The sequence below is a fragment of the Chroicocephalus ridibundus genome, chromosome 8, assembly GCF_963924245.1.
Source record: "Chroicocephalus ridibundus chromosome 8, bChrRid1.1, whole genome shotgun sequence".
Taxonomy (NCBI): domain Eukaryota; kingdom Metazoa; phylum Chordata; class Aves; order Charadriiformes; family Laridae; genus Chroicocephalus; species Chroicocephalus ridibundus.
The window spans coordinates 2,219,849-2,238,455 of record NC_086291.1 but is presented as its reverse complement, the minus strand read 5'-3'; the positions used below and the strand labels follow the sequence as shown (position 1 = coordinate 2,238,455).

Genomic DNA, 18,607 nt, shown 5'->3' with positions numbered 1-18,607 from the left:
CAGATTTGTGTGGATTGTTTTCTTGGAGTTGATTCTTCTGAATTTAAATTATCCTTTTTAGCATCTGTCCTTAGTCATCTTAAGTTGTGTCGGGGAGGTTTAGGATGGATATTAGGAAAAATTTCTTTGCTGAAAGGGTCGTCAAGCATTGGCCCAGGCGGCCCAGGGCAGTGGTGGAGTCGCCATCCCTGGAGAGATTTAAAAGGCGTGTAGACGTGGTGCTGAGGGACACGGGGTAGTGGGGGTTTGGCCAGTGCTGGGATGATGGTTGGACTCGATGATCTGAAAGGTCCCTTCCAACCAGAACGATTCTGATTGTAATTCTATGATTCTGTCTTTTTAAAACTCCTATTACGTTTCAGTATTAAAGCACTACAGTTTGTCAGCATTTTATTTATGCTAAATTTTTAGCTTTGTGAAATCCATAATGAATCCATAATGAACTTCATAATGAGCTACCAGGAAATTAGCAAAACCGAGGGTTTAAAATGATTAGTGTATGTATTGCACGGAAAGATCTGTTTCATGTGGGTGGTGGTGAGGTTGGGCTTGAGTGAAATTTTCAAAAGTAGAACTGTGTTTTTATTAACAAGTATTATAATTGCTCCAGTGTGCCCTACTTACGCCGACTGGTGTGTTGGAGACATGTAACCAGTTAAGTTTAATTATTTGTTGGCAAAATATGACTTTATCCTCGTGGTTAACTTCAGCCAGATCTCCCAACTATTGCTGATATATCTTAGTCTTTCTGCGACAGATTTCCAGATATTTTAACAAGATCTCCTTGAAGTCAAGGGCAACTAGACGTACTGGCTTCCCTCAGGTAAAGAAAGAGTTAAAAATTGGTGCGCCACGAGAAGAATATTGCTGAAAGCACAATAATTTACTCTTTTCAGTTTTGAAAGCAGCGAGCGCAGGGAGGAGAAAATTCATAATGAAAAAGTTGGAATAAAATACATATTAAGCTGTTTTTTTTAAACAAGCTGAATTATTCATGTGAAGCTGAAATCCCACGGAGGGGCTACTGTGAGATTAATAACCCACTCAGCCTTGTTAATGTCACTGGAAGCCCCCCTCGGTAGAATTACTGTCATGTACAATTAGACGAACATTAATCTATATGTTACTGTTTTCTTTAGCAGAAATGACATTCAACTTGTTTGTTTCTGATTCCATTAACTAGATACAATTTTCAGCTAATATCAGACGTAACAGTTCTCAGTTGCTCTTCAAATAAAAAAAAAAATACTTATTCACTGGCCTAGAAACCATTTTGTCCAATTCTTATGTCTAAACACACCAACATAGGAGCTAATGTCTTCCAGATGTGCTTCTCACATGGGGGACTTAGAGAAAAATCAGCTTCAGTCCAAGTTTCCATTCTCCAAAGTTCAGGAACAAATCCATCTTACAACCAAGACTGCTCACCACTGGAAGCGCTCTTTGGAGTTGTGAAGCCTCAGAGGTGTCCTGGTTTGAGGTTTTCAGATGTTCATGTTTGAGATTTTGGTGGCGGTTTTGATTCACCACAGAAAAATTGTCCGGTATCCTCGGTGACTTTGTAATATGATGCAAGAACAGAGGGAACTGTAGTTGCTTAATCTTCTTGACACAGGCTGGTCTTGTTGTTGTGCGCCAAATAAGGGATGGTTCCGTGGTCCATATTGCCCTCTGCTACATTTATGCACATCAATGACTTTGACATATAGCATGACTTACCTTCTATGTGACATATAGCATGACTTACCGTCTATGTCACCCGTAATGTTAAGTCATCTGTTGCAGAATAGAATCTGATACACCCTAGAGACTGGAGGAATGAAAACCTTGATGAAGCTCAGTTTCCCATTGTTCAAAACAAGATGGTTTTCACACCAGCTGCTTCCCGGTATATGTATTTTCTGTGACAACTGGGGCAATTTTCTGTCTCAGCAGGTAGATTGTGTCTCTGCAGCACGTAGAGCTCTATACAGCCGTTGTTTAGGAGGAGCTGAAGAGGCAGAGGCATGATATTAGGATCCAACACAACTCTAAGTAAGTGGATCTTTTCTCCCTGAACAGTAGGGGTTGAGCTGCACTTCTAACGAAGCATTTCTTAGGCAGGCAGAGAAGTGTCATTTATCAGCCCTGAATTGCCTCATTTAGGGGACGAGATCCATCTCTGAATTTTCTGCTGTTGTGTCAGTTGCTTTCAGAATAGAGAGAGAATTTAATATCTAACCTGCTCTTTGGGGAAAAGTAGCGATACATTGCACATACTGCAGCAATAATTTGTATTTCAGCTGGCCAGCCTTTCTGCGGTTGGAAGCGGGGGGCTGGGGGTGTACGCGTAACACCCAACCACTCACACCTTGACATTTGAAAAGGTCATTGCTTTTGAGTTAACCACCGCTTCTTGCTTCAAGCAGTGGGATCCTGACACGCCGTACATACAAGAGTGTTGTAACGTGAACGGAGAAGGGCGTTTCACAAGTGCCTGTTTATGATGATTGCAGACCGTGCTAAATCTGCGTGGCTTTGTGGCAGTTCGGGGCTGTACATTTGCTGTTGATCATGAAAACATTGGTAACAGTTCTGCGATGACACACTGTTCTTCAATTGCTGCATGAATAATAGAGAAGCACCAAAAATGCAGGAGACGCTGGGCTGCGTGTTGTCTCTGTTGGAGTCCTTCAGCCTTTTCCTTCGAAGGCAGGCACAAAGCACGCCCGACTGGAGAAGGGAGAGGATGTATTCGTCTCAAATCAACTTAAATAGAAAGGCGAGTAGTGCTTATCTTGCCAGTAGTGGCTTCAGTCCACAAGTAGGACACCTTGCTCAGCCTGGTCGTACCTATTCTATTTGTAATGTCAACGTGACTCTAAGTCCTGGTCTTTAATAGAATGAGCTTCTGTAGAAGTAAAGGGAAGATGGCCTCCCAGCTCCCCATCGGAAAGATAATGAGATTTCTTTCCAGGCTGTCTGTGTTAACTTGTATATTATGGTAGTTTTACTCATCTGAAACAGTTTCGGACTTACAGACGCAGTAGACTCCGTAACTTTTCCAAGCAGGCCACAGTAGGATCTTCAATGGGATGTTCATCATCTTCTTTTTCCCATTATGATGTTTTCTGCCCAAAAGGCTGTTTATATTTTGTCCTAAATATATGACAGAACTAATTCCTGCTGAATAGAAATACCAGCTTTACTGTCGTTTGTGGTAACATCTGGGGGTCCTCTGTGAAAACACACGTACCTCCCAAATCCAAACCACCACGGTCTTACCTTGCTGACTCAGCAGCCGTGTCTGCATACGCACGTCTATTTCTGTGTGATAACATGAAGTGAAGTTTAGACTGGAGTCTCTTTTTCTCTTCTTGCCGTCCCCACCTCCCATTACTTCATATTCTCTTTTTTCCCCCAGTACTTGCCCAGTAACTGACCCCACCATAGGTTGCCCACTCCAGTCTGACCGACTAGCTGCTTCTGATTTGGTGTGAATCATTTCAGGGCATATGTTCCAGTTACAGCACAATAGTTTCCTTTTAAAGTATAATAAGAGTATAAATCAGTAATAAGAAAGTACCGTATTTCAGTACAGCGCTTTACATTTCCAAATGGTGACTTGAGATTCATCCCTGTATTGACTCTTCTCTGTAGCTGTGATTCTTCTTGGGGCAGTGCTTTGGTCATGAAGAGATGAAAACCCTGTTTCAGCAAGAAACTTAAGCACATATTCAACATTAAGCACAACGATCTTTATCCATAGAAGCATTCAAATTCCCTTCCCTGTGATTTACCTCTGTTTGTTCAACTGATTCAACTCACAAGTGTCACGATGCTTCCTTTTATTGAAAATCGCTCTATTTATTGTGGAAAAAAACCCTGCAGTGTAATGTTTAATCAAAAAGACGTGATGGGCAGAGAATAAATCTTTCTCATTTTAAAACATTTATACAAGGAAAAGGAAAATCTATCAGAAGCAAGTGAGAGAATCTCCAGAGAATGGCAAATACCAGTTAAGGGCTGCGAAAGAGTTTCACTCCCAGGTTCAGTTTTGCTGTGTGAAACATGAAGTTATAATTTTGTAAATCTCGTTTTTAATGATCCAGTTCCCCCAAGGAGCCTAGTACTAGAATTTAACAGAAATAACCTTTTGATACATTATAATCTGTCCAGTTCGTAGCAAAAATACCCTACGATTTCTACAAGTCTAAAAATTAACAAGAGAGTTAGGGATTGATATAAAACTACAGATTTGTGGAATAAATAATTCTACAATTCTTTAGAACTTCTTTTTTAGGAAAAAATATCAATTTCACAGTAGAATTTAACACAAGTCTTTTCCATGTATATTTTCAGATTATTTTTTTTTTTTTGTCGAATTCAATTGGCATCTTTTTAATTGAAACGATATAGAGATTTTCTACGGGAAAAACATTGAATCGTAGGCAGAACAGAATCGTCCGCTCTATTTTAAACTAAACTACCCAGTTCCTTTTAACCAAGTTCCTCAGGCCATATTTATATTTCTCCTGAAAGGATCCAGCTACTCTCTCTGATGTCAGGATTTTGATTCTTGAGCTGTTTTCCCGTTGTGGCTGGGTCTGCTGGGAGCGCAGCGCTGGGGCTGCAGAGCGCATGCAGGCGTTTACCTTCGGTTCTGCTGGGGAAGGTCGTGCCGGCGAACAGCCAGAGCAGTTGACTCTTTGAGCCTTTCTGTATTCTGGCTCCTGGACAGTTATAGCACAGAATAGAATCATTTCAGTTGGAAAAAACATTTAAGATCATCGAGTCCAACCTTCAACCCAGCACTGCCCAAAGCCCCACCACCCCGTGTCCCTCAGCACCACGTCTGCCTGGCTTTTAAACCCCTCCAGGGATGGCGACTCCACCACTGCCATGGGCAGCCTGGGCCAAGGCTTGACAGCCCTTTCCATGAAGAAATTTTTCCTGATATCCATCCAAAACCTCCCCTGGTGCAACTTGAGGCCATGTCTTTATATTTATGGATATAAAGATTTGGAAAGTGGACGTTGTGAAGACCAGGACACGCGTGTTTCTTGATCCCGCTGGCTGAAGCAACCAAGCTCTTGCTGACACTTGTACGAGTGGATCTCCGCTGGTCCAGCATCTTCCTGGGGTGTGAGAAAGCTTTTTACTCCAGACTACAAAAACTTTACAGCTAATCCGATCAATCAAGCAACATTATGTTGAGTTTTATACAGTAGTTTATTGTAGAGCAAACAGTATTTGGCTACAAGTTGGTGCTAACGATAGAGGAAAGTACTGCCAAGGTACAGGCAGGTGGTGGTAGTGACAGTCCTTCAGCCTTTGTGGCCAAATGTTGTTTACAACTGGGCTAACAGCAGCACCTTGATGGCCATTCAAGTTCTTAAAGGCTCCTAAATGAATAAATGTTACCTCTTGATTGTTTCGGGTTTGTCACTTCAAGGTTTTCTTTTAATCCTGCTGCAGACTACAGCTAAATCCAAATCTACCAAATTCTTTTAAATGGGCAAGCAGTTATATTTCTCAGCGTAATTCAATGGGTTTATTGTTTTGGTCGATATGAAGACTTGCTACTCCAATAATTGAGATAAGTGGGTTTTCATTCTGTTCTATTGCTAATAAAATAGTTGCGATTTAACATCTTGCTGGCTCAAAATAGCTAGACCTTGGGCCTAATTGCAGAGTTTTCTTTTGCTTAAGATTGTGTGCGATGGAGGTTGAAAGGGTTTGTTTCCAAGGAAACAAATGCACTGCACTTGCCTTGCATCAAATGTTTCCTGTAAGAAAATGCCATAACTAGGCTCCTGGGAGAGGAAAGTGTCGGGAGGTAACGGCGGCCTGTGCGGAGCCTTTTTCTAAAAACATCTGGCTTCGTGTTCTCCTGAAACTGGGAGTGTGTTTCTCAAATCGCTGTTTGGGTGCCTGAAAAAAGCCGTGTAGTGTCAGCATCCTAATTCTGGCGTCTCAGGCTTTGTCACCCCGGCTCCGCGGGGTTTCTTTTGTGCAGGTGTCATAATTGCTCCTCAAAGAATATGCAGTGCTATAGGAGCATCCTTTACAGTTAAAATAATACACCCACTGTTTTATATTGCAGCTCTACTTTTACGTGTGGCTTTTGTTTTCCATATTAGATAAAGAAAGTCAACATAGTTTAGGTAGACATATTTTTGGCGGGTTTATGTGTTGCTGCTGTCAGGTGCACAAAAGTCTGCCTTTAGCACAGGCGATGTGAAAAAGGGCCGAGGAGTGCAGGGGGGAGATGCTTCCCGATTTCTTGCCCTTTTCTTGGAAATTTGGTTTTGTCAGGGAAATGGGAGCAGTAAAAAATGGGTTGGAAATGGTAGCAATGGGCAAATAAATTGGAGAGAGTCCGGATGCCAAAGTCCAAAAGTTGGGGTTTTTTTTGTGTATGTGTGTGTGGGTTTTTTACATGGAAACATGTAAGAAGAGCGTGCCTTCTCCCTGTTCCTGAGATAGTGATATTTAGAGGGGAGGGAATGTAAGTGATAAGGACTAACAGTTAAATATATACACTCACGAAGCCAGGCTGCGACGTGGACTATTCTGAGATGCATGAGTAACTCTCTCGAAGGACTTAAACCTCTTCACGAAATCTGTTCTGGGAATCGTATTTTTTCATCATATACCATGGGTCATCCAGAAAGTGAGGCAAGAGCAGCCCGTAGAAAACAGGACTGAAGACGGTGGGAAAGGCTCTTCTAAGGGCACCTCTTTGCCGAGAGACTTTGTGCAGAGCAAATCTGTCCTTCTTACCAGGTCCTGGACTAGACAGGGCTGAAACACCCCATTTTAGCCCTGGTGTCTTTAGAAACTGTTTGTTTCTACCTACAGTGTTCAACGGCACCATCAAGCCAGATTAATCAGCTTTATCTATTTGAAATTAATATGTTATGTATGTATTACATTACGTGCAATGTCATTTCTTTTTCAAAATGTTGTTATAATGCCCAAGTTCAGTAAAATAGATGTATGTTTTCTGTGGGGCTTTGACAGAGCTCTCACTCTTGAAAAGCGAGATCCCCAGTTTCCTGCAAAGCAAAACTCGGAAATTTCACCTAGTTCAGAGAGAGCGACGCTTTGGGGATTGTTAAATCCCGAGTCTAATCCCCTGGGAGAAGCGGCGCTTCCAACGATGGCGGGAGAGAGGCGTGTGGGTGCTGTAACACGCACCGGCATCGCCCGAGGCTGCCGTGCCCTGGGAGTTAGATGCTTTCCCACTGCTGGTAATAATGGCAGGAAAAGGAGCGTTATCTGGGCAAACGCTTTCTGTACTGCGACGTGCACCTCCAAATGACAGGCGGGTACGCGTGCTCCCGTGAAGCCCATCCTCATGACGCTGTCTTTGAAAGTGCTCTGCCTGGAGCAAAAGCAGATATTCCCTCAAATTCTGTCTGGGTATACCTGTTCTCTAATTAAGTTCAACCCGGGCAGTAAACTTAGAAAATAAAACAAGAAAAATGACTTGAAGAAGTCCTTTCCCTTCCCGTGTGCTTCTTTATGTCCACGTTTCTTTACGTTTCTGTTCCGCAAAGCTGGTTTCCCACCAGGGAAGATGAGAGAGATGGATTCCTGATGTATGTGCCTTGAGACTAATGGTGCTGTGTACTCAGTGAGAACAAAATACAAGAGTTAGCCACGGAAGTGACAAGATGTGTTGCTAAATACACAGGAAGAGCAGGTTTGCAAAGGGCACATCATTTTTATTCAACCCCATTTCAGCTCATCGGTGTTGATGCTGCACTGCATTTGAGATCTCTTTGCAGGGCGATCCCAATGGAAAAGTGTTCGGATGGATGTTTAACTATCCGTCTGGCTCGCACGTGCATTAGTTTAAAGGCCACAGGATAGCACGAGAATTTGTAAAAGATGAGGATTGTATAAAACCAGTAAATGTTGTGGACATGAAGCTGTTATCTCCTTGATATAGCTTCCGAGCATGTTTCTTCGTGTTCGCAAACAATCTTGTTAAACTAGGGTTAATATTTTCTCATTTTCACCTTGCTTGGCCACTGAAGGATTTGTCTGGGGTTCCCGTGGTCACCTGTGCTTAAGGGTTTGCAATTTTATCATACAATCACAGAATCACAGAATGGTTTGGGTTGGAAGGGACCTTAAAGGCCACCCAGTGGCACCCCCTGCCCTGGGCAGGGACACCTCCCACCAGCCCAGGTTGCTCCAAGCCCCGTCCAACCTGGCCTTGAACCCCTCCAGGGATGGGGCAGCCACAGCTTCTCTGGGCAACCTGGGCTAGGGGCTCACCCCCCTCACAGCCAACAATTTCTGCCTCACATCTCATCTCAGTCTCCCCTCTTGCAGTGTAAAACCCTTCCCCCTCGTCCCATGGCTCCCCTCCCTGCTCCAGAGTCCCTCCCCAGCTTTCCTGGAGCCCCTTTAGGGACTGGCAGGGGCTGGAAGGTCTCCCCGGAGCCTTCTCTTCTCCAGGCTGAACCCCCCCAGCTCTCTCAGCCTGTCCTCCCAGCAGAGGGGCTCCAGCCCTCCCAGCATCTCCGGGGCCTCCTCTGGCCCCGCTCCAACAGCTCCGTGTCCTTCTGCTGTTGGTGCCCCAGGGCTGGCGGCAGCGCTGCAGGGGGAGAACAGCAGAGAACCAGGAACAGAGACTGCAGTTCAGCCAATATAGCAAAAAATGTCCTGCGCTCAACAAACCACCACCACTTCTGTCATGCCCTCAGGTGAAGGAGATTTAAAACCGGAGTCCAGCGGTGCCAGGAGCACGAGATGAGGTAGAAGTACCCACAGCAGGTCTAAGCCACCCTGGAGCTCACCCGCCTTGGACCAGGTTCAGAGGGAATCATTGCCATGTGCTGTCTGTATTTCACAGCGTGCTGCGCTCTCTGACAGGCATTTAGTGACAAAGCATGACTTAGTTTGTATAGCTAACTCTGGGAAATGTTCTGCTATAATGATGGCACATTCACTGGATTCAAATTATTTAAAAATTATTATTGTTCTGATTTTTCAGAGTTTTAGCATGCCAAAGTCTTCTAGCTTGGATGAATGCATAGAGGAATGCATGTTATTCTGCTGCTGGAAGTTAAAATGAGAGTGATTTCAATATGAAAAAATAACTATTGTCAATATAAGCTACTTCTTTGTTACAGAAATATCATTGAGAGGGAAGTCTAGGACAAGAGGAACCCGCCTCCAGTTGCACCGGGGGGGTTAGGATGGATATCAGGAAAAATTTCTTCATGGAAAGGGTTGTCAAGCCTTGGCCCAGGCTGCCCAGGGCAGTGGTGGAGTCGCCATCCCTGGAGGGGTTTAAAAGCCGGGCAGACGCGGTGCTGAGGGACACGGGGTGGTGGGGGTTTGGGCAGTGCTGGGTTAACAGTTGGACTTGATGATCTTAAGGGTCCCTTCCAACCTAGACAATTCCATGGTTCTGTGATTCTAAGTTTCAATATGCCAAGGAAATGATGTATTCAACAAAATCTTAACATTGGTAAGTTTTGCAATATTGTCTTAGCTTTTTTTAGTTTTCAGAAGGGGTCTGAGAAACTCCGGATTCCCTGCTTTTCAGGGTTTAAGATACTGTATTGTCGTCTTCAGAGTGAAAACCAGGGACTGTAAGATCTGTAGAAGGTAGATAAAGAGCCTTGTCCCTCGACTCGTAGGTGAGATCATCCTCTCTGACCTGCCCCTACTTGGTTGCACGTGGTTTCTGGACGGCGCACAGTGCCCGTGTTCCCTCTTTCTGTTTGACTGCGGTGAGGATGTGACGCCTGGAGCTGGGTGTGGGGGAGAGTGGCTGTGCTGGGACCAGCCTGCTCTCAGGAGCTGCTGATGGCCATTTCATCTCCAAAAAAGTGCTAAATGGTCAATTTGCAACGATTTGGAAGCCCCTCCTCGTGGGGTTCACTTGGGATCGTCATGGCCAGTGGTGGATGTGAAAGTCTTGCTTGCAAGTGAGGAAAGAGATGGAGGATGTGATTGCATTTCCCTGTCTGCTCTGGAGCTTCTTCCTTGTCATGAAATCAGATGTAATAGAAAATATTTTAAAATATTTTTCACGCAGATGGATTTGTACTCAAAGGAAATTGAGAGCATGATGGGGGAGTTAACATTACGGGAGAGAGCAGAAAGGAGCAATCTGAGTGCCTGAGGAAGCTGCTGCTTTCCCTCGTCTCCTGTCAGGAAATAGCTCCTTAAGTACTGCACTCCGAAATTGTCATCTGCTTGTTTTAACGCAAAATGCCATCATGTAAAAATACCCCTTCTTCAGTCAAGGAGATATGAAAGCTAATGCTCACGAAAACTACAGCTTAAAGGGTTGAAGATACACCCCCCTCAAAAAAAAAAAAAGCAGCGTTGAGGGTTATAAGTCATAATATTATGACCTATGTTAAAGAGGCAATTATTTTTTTCACGTAGAAATCGGTGCTGTAGGTGAGGTCTAGGGAAGCCAGCAAAGCTCGTTGCTGCGGAGCATCTTCCCACCCGCCACCCTGCTCCTCCTGCTGTATCGCGTCTAGAAATCCAGTCCTTTACGTAGGTACCTAAATTTGAGTCCAGCTTTAGATGCTCGAGTCGGAAAACACCAGGGCCACGTCAGAGCCCAGGGCGGTGTTTCTGGGGGTTTGTTACTCATCCAGAAGACGTCCAGCCTGGTGTGGGGCTTGGATTTTCTTCCCGGCCTGCGGCAGGGAGTGGGAAGATGGAAGAACGCACCGGCGTCGGGCGTTGGTTCGGCATCTGCTTTTCCAGATGGCTTCACCGATGGAGGGGGGACCCAGAGTCACGGCTTGGAAAGCTTGGGAAGCCTCACGATGCTCAATACGTTACCGCCCGACTACTCTGAGATGCCTCATCTCTGATTATTAGTCTGCCTACAGGTGATGATATTCTGATGTGCAAGGGATTACAGCACTTTTTCACTTCATTTAATTTCATCCAGAAAGCAGCCATCGGCGTGTTTCTTCCCTAACCCAGGTAATAGGGCAACTCTGTCTCCAAAGAAGTAGAGCCTCAAGAGCAAATACATTCCATCCGAGGCATAAAGCTCCTTTTGAAAAATGTGTGGTCGTTTCTGTTTCCCTCGGATAAATGGTGCTCGGGTTTGGTTTAGTCGCCCCGCGCGCTGCGGCGGGAACGCGCATCCCCTGCAGCACCTCTTCCGCAAATGGGTTTGCGAAAGCTGTAGAGGTTGGAAGTAGCCAAAGTGGAACATAAAATTAAAGCTCCCTAAAGATGCGGTAAAACTGTAGCTCCAAATATAATCCAGCTGGAAACCTGCTCCGTGCTTGCACTCCTTCTGTATAGCAGCACATTCCCAGCACTGAGGTTCTGGTGTGCTCTCACCAAAAATGTGCATTCTAAAGATGTCATCGTATATGCTGTTGACATAAAATAGAGAAAAACTCTCCCACTAATTAATGGCAAGCTAAGTCGGTACTGAGACCCCTTGGAGATGGTTATGAAGAACGTGGTGCTCGGTATTCACAAACCAGCTGCCGTTGTTGATTCATTATGTTATTTTCTGTTGGAAACTTTTCAGAACCGTTTGCTGGGAAGTTGCAGGGTGGATTGAGTATCAGCAAGCTGATTTTCCGTTTTGGTTTTTTTTTTTCCCTTTTTTTTTTTCCATTTCCTCTGTTTCCTGTACAGGCTTTTTCTGACTTTTTCCCACTTACCTATATGAGTCTGGTGCGTCGTAGGTGGCTCGCGGGGCGCCGGGTCCTGTGGGATGGTGCCAGAGCCTGCAGTGCAGGAGGGGATGCCCCACGCGTCGCTCTGCGCCCGGGGCGGTGCCGGCGGCAGCGGGCAGAGAGGTTTGGGGGTTTCTCTGAGGGAAACGGCCGCGCTTTGTTCTGAAGGCAAACACGATCTCTCGGATTTAGAATCATGGAATCGTTTTGATGGAGAGAGACCTTTAAGATCACTGAGTCCAACCATCAACCCAACACTGCCAAGTCCACCACTACCCCGTGTCCCTCAGCACCGCGTCTGCCCAGCTTTTAAGTACCCCCAGGGATGGCAACTCCACCACTGCCCTGGGCAGCCTGGGCCAAGGCTTGGCAAGCCTTTCAGCAAAGAAATTTTTCCTGATATCCAATCTAAATTCAGCCCCTTTTGTGTAAATGGTTTGCTTTGAAATGCCTCCTCTTCCACGTTAAGTTGCTTGGCTTGAATGTTACCCGTTTGAAAATACCGTTTTATTTATGGGAAGAGGGAAAGAGGGGAAGGAAGGTGTTGGTGAGAAAGGTGAAGGTGATGTATCTGTTTTGAAAAGATGAATCGTCCGGGAGGGCACTTTGTTTTTGCATTTGTGTAGGAGAGATTTGGTGTATATTGACAGCATCGCTCCAGAAGCTGAAGTTTCCTGATGCCAAATGACTTTTAATGGTACCACTTTTGGAAAACAGAAAGTGCTTGTGCCACCTCCTGCCTGCATTGTCCAGAGCTCCACAGATCGAGTTTAACGTGAGTGTAAGACGATGAGAGGGAGCCCATCTCTCACGTCCAGCACCTTGTGAACACCCGTCGCACCAGTGTAGGGGCTGCACCAGCGTCAGAGCGAGGAAAAACCAGCCTTGGAGTCTTGAGTTGACAATTAAACGGAGTCATCTGCATTGGCAAGAGATTTCTGTGAGTTTGTCCCTGATGAACACGTACCTGTAACGATGCTTGCTACTTCCTGCGGTCCAACACTTGGCTTCTCTTAGGCTTGTCTTCCTGCGAGGTCTTTGGCGTACGCGTTTTGCAGAAGACTCTGCAAGAGATCCAGGTGGGGTTTTGGAGCTGGTAATTTCCTGGCACACCAAATCACCTGCAGGTTTCAAGTCAGCTTCCAGCAGGTATAGCTTATTATTTGGTGAAGAGAACTCCAAACTTCAAGAAAAATAGATTATCTTAAAATTATGTTTAATGAGCTGATTATTTTGAATGGGTGTATGTTTTTGTCCTGCTTTGAGGCCAGCCCAGCCTGAACCATGACAGATTTATGGTTGCGTTTCTTAAATAAGTATATTTTTCAGTATTGGTTGGTGATATTTCAGTGGTTGATAAGGTAATGTTCCTGCAGCTCTTGGGTCGGTTCCTCGGCGGCCTATTTAAGAGAAAGAAGAGAATTTGAATTGCAAATGAGTATTTCATCATTATGACTCAGTGTGGCCAGAAAGAAAGAATGAATGAAAAGCTTCTGCCTGGCCGAGCGGCGGGTTTGGTGCACAAGCAATCGCATCCCTTCCAAATCAATAGAGAGCTTTGTACTCCCCAAAGCAGCCTGTGGCAGCGGCATGTGACAAAAAAAACCCCAACAATATAAACATTTGCGAAAGGGTTGGTACCGCTCTGCAAAACAGCTAATAAAACACCGGGCAGGAGCGTTAGAGCAGAAGTTCGGTTCTGAGTGGTTTTCATGCTTTTTGATTATAAGCTAGGAAGTTTGCATGTTATCCTGATTATTCCGCTATGAACAATGAGGAGGAAGACGAAATATTCTTCTAAACACGTTTAGTATTTTATTTATTTATCTGGGGTGAAACCCCCAATATGCTCTTGCATCGATATACGGCCTTTAATCCGGCAAGAGATAGCATCAAATGCGCGTATTTTTACCAGTCTGCCGGCGCGTCTGGTTTGCCTCAAGATATCCAAAACATCAGCTGATTTTTTTGCAGGCTGCTGTGTCTGTGCCTTTCGAGGACAGAGAACATTCCTGAGCCGTCACAGCAACCTGCTGTTGATTGAGGGAATAAAGGTAACGAAGTGCTGAAGGGCCTGGAGTGTTTCAAGCCAGCAGGATAACGACGGGCGAGCTGCGCAATAGCTGCGTTATGTAACTTTGCTGGAAAACATGGAAAAACGCTACGTGCTGGTTTTCTAGCAAATTTTTTTGAAGAGTCTTGTGCGATTTTTCACCAAATATTTGACCTTTCCCCAGGTCCCCCTCCAGAACATCGGCACTGGGGCTGCCAGGATGGACCGCTGGGACTAGGACTCATTAGTAGGGCTTGCAAAGGCCTTTTATCCACTAATTAATAAACATATTAAGTATGTACATGTGGCACCCAATGGATAAAGATCAAAACGAACAATTTGGTGATTTTTTTGGAGTGCGTAGGAGTAGGAGGCAGGGCACTCAGCGGTGCTTAGACCCAGAAGTGAGGTAGAAGTGGGTTCTGATCATAGCCCTGAGAGTTATATTCATTTACGTCGTGTTGATACTGCAATTGCTAGTCTTTCATTTGGGTCTTTAGTGGAGGGTAATTATTCAACTGTCTGAGAAGCTATAGGAGAAAAAAACAGGAGAATGACTTATTATCCTTCCCACCCAGCCACCGTTTGATTACTGCCATGTTCCCTGCAATTATCCACATCAAGTTCAGGATGCTCGGTGAAGGGAAAGGTTGGGAACGTGAAGGGAGAAACTGTACAAACGGGCGCAGGGAGAGCAAACGCAGCATCTCGGTGTGGTGGGCTGGAAAAGAAGCAATAGCGCACGCAAACGTCTGTTGCCAAATTAGCAGGGATTCATTTTGTCTTTTTCACCAAGAAGAATGAGAATAATGTTGAAGGCCAACGTGGCAGTTTCTAGTCGAGAGGGACACGCTGTTTTTTTTTCCCAGGGATGGGGGATGGAGGGCGCAGCCGGTTTAAACCTGGTGGTACTTCAATGTACCAGCCTGAGAGCTGGGGAAAAGCTAAAAGGGCAGAGTATGTGGGGTAAGAGGAGGACATTAAAAAGGAATTTCTTTGAGTCACATGAAATCACAGAATCATAGAATGGCCTAGGTTGGAAGGGACCTTTCAGATCCTCCAGTCCAGCCATCAGCCTAACTCTGACAAAAGCCCTCACTGATCTAAACTGTATCTCTAAGCACTACGTCTACCCGTCTTTTAAATAAATCGTGAGACTTTTCCACTTGCTGGGTGCAGACTTGATGAGAAGCCAGTTGAGCGGTGGGGTGGGAGGTTTTGGGGGGTGACAGCGGTTTGGTGCTCCCCGAGGCCACAGTGTTGGCACGTCCATTGGGAACGGCGCGGAGGCTTGGGTTAAGCGCGTTATGTGAGCTGAATTTCTCTTATTTGACAGCAAATTCAATTTCAGCCTGCCCCATGGGGGGAGTTGCTGGATTTAACTCTCCCACACAGTGTTTTTGATTTATGAAAACCACATGAGGTGCAGCACTGGGTTTGAGATGCTGGGTTTTGCGAGCCTGACTGCAGGCACCAAGCATCTCTAGAAGCAGCCTGTGACGCTGGGCTTTACTTCACAAAAGAAACGGAGGGCACAGTGATCTAGGAATTCCTGAATCAATAAGAAATGCCTGCAGTATCTTCTGAGCCGAGTTTTCAACTGTGTCCAAACCAACGTTCATTTCCAGCATAATAAACATCACTCCTGAAAAAGCAAATTCCCTTTTTTGAAGGCAGTAACAGCAGAATTGACGTCTCTGCTGGCTGCGTGTAAAAATGGCCATTTGTACAGCTACCTGTCGCACCAGCGGTACAGTCCTAGGCTGGGGTTGAAGATGCGCGTATGTCTGTGTATCTGTGTATTTAACTCCATCTGTGTATGTTTGTGGGCCTTTTTCTTATATAAGATGCATAATTCTGTGGTCTGCACGGATTTGAAAGCAAAATTATTCGCCACTGTGTGTAAAACTTGCTCCTTTCAAAACAAATGGACAAATGTGGAGAAGCAGCAAGGCAAACGTGAGGCGCAAACTGCTTGCGTATGGATTATCCGTACTCCACCTTTTACAGGCACACTCACTTTTTATTATACTTTTGATTTATACCTACATTTTTATAAAATGTTTTTAATGTCAGTAAGATAAAATATAGTTTAATGTTTTATCTAAGAGTTACAGGAGAGAAGCACATAGTTCTTCCAGCCTGGGTTTTTTCTTAGCTTTGACCATGTTGGTGCGAACTGTTGAGTTGTGACTCGGCGTGTAATGCCGTTGCCAGTCTGCCCCTTCCTGCGTATTTTGAAATTGGATTTAAGATTATAGAATCACAGAATGGTTTAAGTTGGAAAGGACCTTAAAAATCATCCAGTCCCTGCCTCTGCCCTGGGCAGGGACACCTCCCACCAGCCCAGGTTGCTCCAAGCCCCGTCCAACCTGGCCTTGAACCCCTCCAGGGATGGGGCAGCCACAGCTTCTCTGGGCAACCTGGGCCAGGGGCTCACTGCCCGGACAGATCTTAATTAATAAGCCAGTTACTCATTCCCCTTTCCAGTTTGGACTTAAGTGCAGGGCGGGGTGGTCCGGCAGGTTTCATGTCTGGGTTTACGGATGCTCCTGGAGCCATGGTGTGCGATCCCCGGCTCGTGCCCTGGGCTGCTGGGCTCCACGCCGTCCCCTCCTGCTGCTTTGGGTGCCCTCCTCTCTGCGGGCAGGGCATCGCTTCTGTTACGCGCTGTTATTCATCACTTATGACTGATGAAATGTAAAGTCCATTTATACATCACCTATAGAAAGCCCATTTATCCGTCACCTATAGAAAGCCCATTTATACGTGTTTGCTTATGCATTTGATTTCAGCTGATGATAAAATCCCTTCCTTTTGGTTGTCAAGGTGAAATGTCTCCAGACTTCACCGGGAGGAAAAAAAAATCCAGTAAACGGAAAATTTGCTCCTGTATACTGTGCATTTCCTGACACTGAACCGTGCGTTTCCCCAACAGCAGGAAGCGCAGCCTCATTAGCGTGACCCCCGTCCTTGCCCCCCCGCGTTGGGGCAGACGGAGGAGCTGCCGGGCAGGGATGCGTGGGCAGGTCCCCATTCAGCATTCCTGCACCATTGCGCTGGTGCCGCTGGAAGCAGCAATTCTCCTGCATTTACCCAGCCCTCCCTTTGTCCCTACATCCCCTCCCTGGTCCCCAGCCCTGGCAGCGGCGCCGGCGGCAGCCCCGGTGCGTGGCGGGGGGCTGGCAGCCCAGCCCTGGGCAGCCCACATCCCGTGTGTCGGGAGCTGCTCCCTGCACGGCTCTGTGGTGCCTGTCATCCCACCAGCCACCCCCTGACGTCTCCGTGCACCAGGGAGCTGCGCTGGGTTTGATGTTCAGCGGCGGGATTTAGATGTAAATCTTGTAAAATTCCATTTTATGCGGAGAGACGCGAAGCTGCTCTCCCTCAAAGGCTCCGGGTGAAGTTGCAGCTGCGGCCGTACCTGCTGGGAGGATTTTCCTGCAGGCAGAGCGTTTCTCCGGGCGGGCAGGCGGAGGGAGGGCTGGCGAGGCAGTAGGGATCCCGTCCAGAAAACACAGACCCGTCCCCGAGCGACAGGAGTAACGCGGAGCACGTTCCTGCAGAGTGACCCCTTGCAGGGAGCTTGCGACCCTCCGAAAAGCTTTGCTGTTTCTTCTAGTTTGGTGGGGTGGATAAGCCAGGCCTTTGGGCTTAGAGACCTGCTCCCTCCCGGTCTGTAAACCCCGACCTGGACGGGGACCGGGGTCCCCCCGGAGCTGCCTGCGCCCCCGTCACCCCGGGGACCTCATCCCTCGCATCCGCGGTGCGCAGCGGGTTACGCAGGAGGGACCCGGGAGCGGAGTTCTTCTGCAGCGTCGGGAAACTTTGATTCATCTGCGAAGGTGGTGAATGAAGGAGGGATATGACCTGGAAAGGATAAACAGGAAAATGGGGATGTTTCTCCAGTTTGGAAAAGGTTTGCTTTTTTTTTCCCCTCTGTCTCAGGATCACTGGAAGGGATTATACAAATGAGAGCAGGAAACTGCAGCCGGGGCTCTGCCAGAAATAGATTTTTCTTTTTTTTTCTTCTGATATAAATGAAGAAATATGGGAGTCCGTAGAGGCTGTTCCACAGGCACCCTCACATTTTGATTGCCAAGTCATTTGCATTCGTATATAAAGTGACATCCACCCTGCAATGGGAGTTGACAAGTAATCACAAGGAATAAAAACTCCTGGAAACATCTACGTGCCACTGATACAACTTCAGAAAGACACAAGTTTGGAATAAGCGGAAAATGTACTGAATATTTTCGGACGAGTAGAAGAGAAGTATCATCTTGGAAGATGTTAAATATTAATTTTTTACCTAATCGCCGTCATTCGTGGATTTGGTAAGTATTACTTGGTTTTGTCCGGATCAGGGCAGTTCTGGTGGGCAGAAGACCTCGAAAGCGTGTGATTTTACATTTGCAAAAAGCAGCTGCTGAACAGAAGCATTGATAAGGAGGTACGTGTTCCTCAAGCTGTAAAATTGTCACGGTGCTTGCTGAATATTTGCTTTTCCTCGATCTTTCCTGACGAGATTTTGATCTCACAACGCAGCCTCACGACGCCTAGTAATTAGGGGGAAAGGGGCGTGTGAAAAGGATGGAAGATTTTGTATTGTGCTTCATTATTTTTGTTATCAGGTGTGTAGGAACAATTTTAATTTAAAAAAAATGAGTCACTAAAACGTCTTTTCACTCGGGTGATTTCATGGTGTTACCCCTGTGGTTTCTCAAGTCTGTTGTCAACTACTGTTGGATTTTTAATAAGCAGCCGGAGCTGGCGCCGCTGCCGCTGCTCTGATCTGGGGGTGTCGGGGCAGAGGGAGATGTGAGGGACCTTCGGAGGCGCGTCCCACCGCAGGCCCTCTTTGATAGACTGCACTGAA

General features: G+C 46.1%; 1 protein-coding gene across 4 annotated transcripts in view; it reads left to right on the top strand.

Annotated features, from left to right (window-relative positions):
- Positions 1–18,607, top strand: part of PDE4B (phosphodiesterase 4B) — a 219,516-nt gene that overhangs the window by 105,132 nt on the left and 95,777 nt on the right. Inside the window, exon 1 of one of the 4 annotated variants that reach the window (XM_063342711.1) lies at positions 16,875–18,065. The exons of the other annotated variants lie outside the window; for them this stretch is intronic. Within the exon in view, the coding sequence (XP_063198781.1) occupies positions 18,019–18,065 (47 nt within the window). The 5' untranslated portion in view covers positions 16,875–18,018. Of the gene's footprint in view, positions 1–16,874; positions 18,066–18,607 lie in introns of those variants that run through there. 4 annotated transcript variants of the gene reach the window in all.